Raw genomic sequence first — 7745 nt, forward strand, 5'->3', positions numbered from 1 at the left:
GCATGAAAACAAGGCATCCATTAAAGAGACGTCACCTCGCAGGCCCGACCATCTCTGCTGCCGAGCCAAGGCCACGAGAGGACTACACATTGCTCTGTCCCTGTGACAGCGAAGAAAGAGGGGGATAATTGAAAAAAAAAAAAAAAGCCACGAGCTTTGGAACCTTGTGATGAGAGAATGAGTGCATGCTATATATCATCATGGTGCAATCATTCTTTTTTTTTTTCTTTCTTTCTTTCTTTTACTTTTCTTTTCTCTCAGGGAAAACTTGAGAGAAGAAAAAGAGAATGAGAGTGAATTTCTTTCTTTAATAAAGAGGGTCTGAAAGCAACAAATGCTGATGTACCATGATTTCTGAAAAGATGTCTTTTATCATCCAGCTGCTGCTCTAAAGAGCCTTTATTTACTCCCTATCCATTTAACTTTACTGCTTTACCATGCTGCTTCTGCTGCTGCTTTTAATTGCCCTACCTTCTCTCATCTGTCCAATTTTATTTTCCCCATCTCTAACAGCCAACAAGTCCACTCAGGATTTTGATAATTCAAATAAGAAGATAAGTGTCTGATATTTGCAAAAAAAAAAAAAAAAAACTATGAAACATGAGATCGCATCTTAATTAGATATGGAAACTGGAGAAACTAAGATTTGTTATAAAGAAAAAGTGAGCATAAAACAGAATGGTTCCAAGTGCATGAGATGCAGAGAATGGTTACAGGGAGCACGACCACATGAACAAAGGCCAAAAGAAACTCTGCAGGACCTCCCTTTTGGCAACGTTGATGCCATTCTCCTTAATTATTAGTGTTTCTCATCAGTAGAAAATTATTCTCCAGTACTAAAGGAGAAGTCAAATGTTCCTAATGTAAATCAGTCTCCTTCACTGAAGTAAAGATGGAAGGATGCTGAAGATTCTATGCTTGATCCTATTACACCATTATAGGTCACACACACAAACTTTGATGTTTTTTTTTTCAACTTAATATACATCTGGAAGATTTTCAGAAATTTATTTCCAGAATAGTTCCTAAGCTGCACTATCAAAGGATCATTTTTTTTTTTTTCAAATTTCTACTTGAATAGATAATTATTAGATGCACCATAACATGCATTATGTGAACAAAAATGATACCATCTCATCTATATGAAGTCGATCTAGTTTTCATTATACTTATTTCTACAGCAATATGAGGCATTTTTTGCTTTGTACAATTCTCATGCTTAGACTCATGACTGTACTTTGGCGTTATTGGGAGAGTACAAAGAAAGGCACATCACATGCTCATCCATTGATCAGGAGAGGAAGCAAAGCATCTCATGTTATAATTTTTCACTTTTATGAAAGAAAATTAAACACAAAGTCCTGGCAAACAAATCTTTACACTCACTTAGAGCTAGCCATATCTAATATGTAGTAGAGCATATCTGTTGATTAGTTAAATAGCTTTTCCAATATTCCTTCAATCAAACCTCCCTTCCTTCCTTCTTCTACCTTTTCCTTTCATTCTTTGTTTGCCTCAATTGTCTTCTTGTCTCTTTCACTTTTGAAAATCTTTTGAATCATTTATTTGCCAGTGGATCCTTCTTGTGTATTGTAAGTCACTGTGGCCTACCCAACGTGAACTCGAGATTGAGTTTGCTTGGACTCAACTCTGAAAACATGTTTGCTTGCATGTCCTCCTGCAAGAAAACACATGGAAGAAGGAAATTAGCCGCGATATTTTCTGCCTGCCTCAACCGATTTGAAGTTGTTTCTGTACCTCAACTGATTCAGCAGCATTCCTTGTGGCGAGTTCACCAGTGAAGCAGACTTCCCTGATGCAGTAAAAATCAACCCACCCCCACTTAATTAATTGAGTATTTATTGTATTAATTAAGCTTTGCAGTAGACTATTGTCAAAAATACGATCTTCCAACAGTAAAAAACAAAGGCGTATTTAATAATATAAACAGCAGCTCTTTGATTTGTCTCTTCTGCGCAGATTTCTCAGATGAGCCATTGTCTTGGAGTAAGAGAGAAAATTTTGGCCTCTGTGTTGTCCTTTTTGGAATGCAGAAATCGGATCATATCAAATCATCATTACCACTATGATGAAGGTACAGCTAGAATTTGTATAAATAGACTGCAATTTTTCTGAGCATTTGTGAGGAGATCAATACAAGTAGAAAGTTAAAAAGGAGTCAGGGAGGCTTTCATGCAAAGGGCATGAAAGATATTGGTACTAGCTAGAAAGAGGAAATGGGAAACTTGCAGCCATCTCACACACTGTGACCACTTCAATGATAAGGCAGTTCATATGCTAAAGTCATGAGATCTCTTTCAGCCAGCTAAATTGCAGTCATATCGACTAGCTAGCTAGCTAGCTACGAAGGAATGCATGAATTAAGTAAGCTCACCTTCTGTGATATGATCCCAATGTACGCAGGTTTGGGCTCTCAGGGGAGTTGTCATCAGAGACCTCCCTGGCTAACCCGTTCTCAATCCCATCAAGTTGACCTAAAACGATAGGGGAAACAAAAATATAGCAAGAAATATGAATTTGTAGCTTCAGGGACGAGAATGAATGAATTACCTGAAGAGAGTGCTGCCCTGTGGTCGGTATTTTTCACAGTCCGATACATCTGCAGTATGCATACAAAAGATATGTGTTAGAATTAAGGAAGAGCTAGCTAGGAGTAGAAGAGTGAGCTATCTTCTTGAAATCTCGGGTGGAGAGCTAGCAAGAACAAATTATATCAGATTTGTATGTCTTCCCCGACCCCTTGTGATTACGTTACCTGCAAGTGAGATTTGACATGGGACAAGGTGAGATCTTTGACATCCATGAGCTCGAGAACCGACTTGGGTGTGGCTCCTGATCAAGCAAAGTAATACAAGGAGGTTAAGAGCTAGATGATGTGCTAGCTAGCTTCTACTCATATACATGTCCGTCAAGAACGACTAGATCGATATATGATCGATTACTTTCATGGCCTCCCAGAAGCTCCACGGCATGGACGAAGCGGGTGTGGAGCGTGGCGGTCCAGCGCATTCTCGGCGCCCTCATCCCCCGTTTTCCGAGGAAGAATCTCGACGGCAAGTAGCATCTCGACGACGGCGACGACCTCGGCAGCAGCCCCAAGTGGGTCGGAGCAAAGAGAGAAGAAGCGTTGGAGGTGGAAGAGGAGTCGCACAGATCATGCAGCGAGCGGTTGTAGACCGGTATTCCCTTTATGGGCTTCAGCAAGCTGATGCCGTGGAGTCCTGGCTCCGATGGAACCTGGTGGTGGCACTGGCGGCGATGATGCTGCTGCGGGCCTGCCAAGGAGAGATCAAAAGCAGCCGGCTCGCTGGAGTAGGAGCTCTTGATGTTTCTGTCGACCGCCGGGTTCCTCCAGAAGCCTATCTCAATGCTCTCCTCGCCTGGGCCTGGCTTCGGCCTCCATGTCGATGGTGTAGAGCCGCTTGGCGGGCTGATTTGCAGCGACAGCTCCGGCTGCGCCGAGAACAGCTCCATGGATTTCTTCTGAAGAAATTAAACTCGAGATCTTTCCTCCTCTTCCTCTTACTCTTCCTCCCACTTTCTAGTACTCGTCCCTGCTAGAGCTGTGTGTGGAATACTCTGATGGTTTGGTAAGATATACGTGGAGGAATTTGTGTATTGAATGGTGTTACAGTGCCAAAGATTATGTATGATCTATGCATACTGCACATGTGGGTGGTACATCACTATAAACCCTCTTCCTCTTTTTCTTTGGGTAACTGTGCATGCCCATAAAGATAACATATATCTCTGGGGCAAACTGGACTAGTGTTTTTTCATAAGAACTGCACCTTTCAAAAAGCTAAGTGTAACTTGAGAAGGGAAGTCTTTGAATTAGTTGTCGAGTGTCAAATTAATTACTATGAGAGTGATTGATTGATTATGAAATGGAAACGAACATAATTGCATTTGGTGTTTTATGGTTGTTCCTGTTTGGTATCGTTGTCAGGTGAGTAAGCGAAGAGTAACTGTTGTAAAGTAAGTTGCAGATGACACTATGGCAAAGGGATCATAAATTTCCTACAAACACTCAGCAAGAGTTAGAATAAGCACTGAGATTAGACTTTGGATGATTATTCCGACACTTAAGTTAGGAAAGGGCTAAGGAAAAGTTAAAGTTGTGTAGTAATAGAAAAGTTTAGATGACTCTCGGTGTCCACCTGTGCCCGTAAGAGTGAGTGCAGGTGGACACAGATATAGGGATATAGTTGTGCTCTTATAATGCACATGTGTTTGCCCACATCTCTTTCAAGAGAAATGGCTACATTGTAAACATTTTCTAGGAAAAACGACTATATTATCCATATTCCCTGAAACAAACGGTATGTTGGATCGAGAAGCGCTAGAGGGGGGATGAATAGCGCTCGTGGCTTTCATTATTTTCGAATTCGTAAAAACAACGAGTAACGCAGCGGAAATAAGAAACAAACACAGAAGACCCAAGTGGTTTTACTTGGTTCGGAGCCTTGGGCGACTCCTACTCTAAGGCCCACGCTCGTTGAGCGTTTACTTTGGGCAATCACTAAAATATCGTGAATGACTACAAGTAGGAATAAATACAACTGAAATTGAAACAATACCGATAACAGAGTAATAGCAAATGAAGCTTCGGGTCGTCGGGGACTGCAACAGCACTTTAGCGTCGACTCTTGAGCAGCAGATTAGTGAGAGATAGCTTCTTAATTGATTGTTTAAGGTGCTGCTCGAATACACCTTCTATACAGTGCTGGAGGCGCCTCCAAGCTTGTCCAAGGCGCCTCCAGCCCGCCGAGTCGCACGGTTGGATCAGCACAGACCAGGTCGAACCTTATCTGGTTCAAGGCGCCTTAAAGCCTCCTCAAGGTGCCTTCCAGCCTTGGTCTGAGGTGCCTCCAGCTTCATCCGAGGCGCCTCCAGCTCCTCTGGACAGCTGACTCCGGCTTGCACCCGAGGCGCCTCCAAGCTCCATGGAGACGGCTCGGACACTGTTCATCCGAGGTTTTAGGTGCTCTTTTGTACTTGCAAAATATGTTAGTCCCAAAAATACCCTGCAAAACAAAGTTAGCACAAAACAATAATATGAATAGAATATTTTGACAGTCTCCGGACTGTCCGGTTCTGATTTCAGATTTCCGTCTGGAAACCCTAGGTCGAACCGACGCCTACTGTTCCCTCCGCGGGGAACACGTCCTCACCTACTCCTCTCAGGAGATTTACCTGTTGCCAGTGCGATCCTCCAAATCGACTGGACTTTTTGCTCAGCGTCCGATGCTTCCGGTCTTCATGCTGGATGTCCGGCCCTCGACCCATCCAGACTTCTACCCAGTTCGCGACATCAAGATTTTAACCTAGGGTTACCACCCCCTAGGATTTTTGCCCGAAGCTCCGACCCGCCAAGACTTTCCGCATAGGATTACCACCCCCTATGACCTAGGGTTACCAGCCCTAGGGTTTTCCCCTTGCCTAACCGCAGCTAGGACTTTCCTGAAACACTCAATCATACACATCAGATAACAATTAAACTTAACTTTGAATCCCTTTGTCATTATCAAAACTAAGATTTGATCGTCGGATGCATCCCGCACCAACACGGTACAACAAGCCGCATAGGATGTAGGTCCTAATCGAGAGTGATCAAGCCAAAAGAGCTAGGTGAACCTAGTCGAAGAGGTTTGTTAATCGAGTAGCAGGAGTCAGATGATCAAATTGAAGGTAGGGATGATAATTTCATCCGAACCCGATGGAGGATCCGACATCCGACCCGAATAGAGGAGGGTATGGAGGGACTATCAATACCCGATACTCGACCCAAATACCCGATTAAATAATATATATACATATATTAAAGAAAATTTTCTTTTTTTTTAAAATCAACTTACTATTTTTGTTGATATTAGGAGGAGACTATATAGATGTTTAATCTATTTTTTTAATTATATATATATTTTTTAGTAAGTTATTTTTTTAATATATTTTTGTTGAATGATAATAGTTGGATAGAAAGAAGAAAAATTATAATTATAGAAGATATCCGATCATTTAATGGGTATTGGTATATCCATCGGAGATCCTATACCCGATGGGTATAGGGACGAAGGATATAGAATTCGATCTGAACCTGACCCATTGTCATCCCTTAATTGAAGGAGTCGAGTGATTGAATAGAAAAAGTCGGATGACAATTTTAACATCCATCTTTGACTTTTGACTAAAACCTTTGATCGACCCACGTAATATATGGGTTCCCATATTATATTCACCGTATCAATGGTGATCAAAAGTCTTGAGAGATATGCATGAGATAGCAAGAGAAATTTCACATACATGCCTTTCGTTTGAATGACGAAATTTGGCTGGAAGAGAATATGTTGTTGGAATGTATTTCTCTATTTGTGAGTTTGCATGTTAAGATTGTAACACATGGTATTGTCATTAAGAATTAAGCACAATGGGCCTAAGGTATATAAAGAGCTGGAGTCCCTATAGGATAGGGTGTCTGGAATTGTTTTTCCATCCCATCCGGAAGAAAATAACGGACGTATCTCCTTGCTCCTTTGGAATATCAACTGTTCCTTCTTGATCTTCAAATTGTTGTAGCAACAGTCCAAATGAAGATAAAAGGAATGAATTTATCTGGTAGGCTTCTCACAAAATTTTTCAATTTCTTCTAGAACTAGATGAATAGCCGGGACATTGAGAAAAATTCAAAAAGATATTTCGGGATTGATATGATTCTATCTCTTCGTTCCATTTGAAAAAAGAAAAAACTCCAAAGAATCAAATTTTCTTTTAATTGTTGAATCTCTGTTTGATTGATCAATATGGAATATTCTAAATCCTCATTTAATTTCTAATGAAATTGAAATGATCTATAGATTGATTAGAGACTTTAAATTTAAGTTAGATTTTTATAATCGTTCTCTATTTAAATTGCTACACTTTAATGATATAGGATGGTGTCATCAACCGTTTCGAGATTTCTTGATGTTCATGTGAAAAGAACACTAGATAGTACTTCCATCATATATGAGTTAGAGGTGAGGTTTGCTGGTGAAAAAATAGGAGTCCAATTCAATTAAAAGGAGGACAAAAATTAATCCTTCATCTACACTAATAATTAAGATTTAGAATGTTTTAAACTTTGAGATTTTTGGTCTAGTGGTTGTAGTTTACACAAAAATATTAAAATGATAAGTTTTGAATGCTTTTAATTGAACGATTAATACGTCTATATTTATATTTATAAATACATTTTAAGTACAAGATTCTGAAAATTTGCTTTGATTTTAATTGTATCTAATCTAGAGCTCTGTATTTTGAGATGACCTTGAACAGGCTCACTTCCTTCTTCCTTGGACTTCCTTAATAGGAACTCTCTATTAAAAGGTTGGAGAAGCAAAGCCCCTTCCATTCTTGTTAATAATGGCAATGAAAACAAAATAAACTAAATGCACATGCTTACAAGTTGTTGTAACGGTAGGATCGAAAGTACTAGGGGATGAATAGCATTCGTGGTTTTTTCACGTTTTTCATAAAACTATTGAGTATAGAGACAGCGGAAAGTAAGAAAAAAGAATAATGACACCAAAATTTTTTACTTGGTTCAGAATCTGTGACGACTCCTACTCTAAGGCCCTCACCTGAGAGTGTTTTTATTGGGCAATCCACTAATAAATCCAAATATTAAAAATACAAAGAGATAATAATTTAAGTGTAGTAAATGAAATAATGAAATTATACCAACA

General features: G+C 39.9%; 1 protein-coding gene across 1 annotated transcript; it reads right to left on the bottom strand.

Annotated features, from left to right (window-relative positions):
• Nucleotides 1-1157: 1157 nt before the first annotated feature.
• LOC122013418 (probable transcription factor KAN2) lies at nucleotides 1158-3709 on the bottom strand. Its single transcript, XM_042569697.1, has 6 exons — nucleotides 2964-3709; nucleotides 2777-2853; nucleotides 2572-2620; nucleotides 2396-2495; nucleotides 1759-1813; nucleotides 1158-1678 (listed from the first exon to the last, which is right to left on the bottom strand). Exons 1-6 carry the CDS (start codon nucleotides 3493-3495, stop codon nucleotides 1598-1600), a joined length of 894 nt encoding a protein of 297 aa, XP_042425631.1. The 5' UTR covers nucleotides 3496-3709; the 3' UTR covers nucleotides 1158-1597.
• Nucleotides 3710-7745: the final 4036 nt, after the last annotated feature.

This window comes from Zingiber officinale, chromosome 8B (assembly GCF_018446385.1).
Source record: "Zingiber officinale cultivar Zhangliang chromosome 8B, Zo_v1.1, whole genome shotgun sequence".
NCBI classification, from domain to species: Eukaryota; Viridiplantae; Streptophyta; class Magnoliopsida; order Zingiberales; family Zingiberaceae; genus Zingiber; species Zingiber officinale.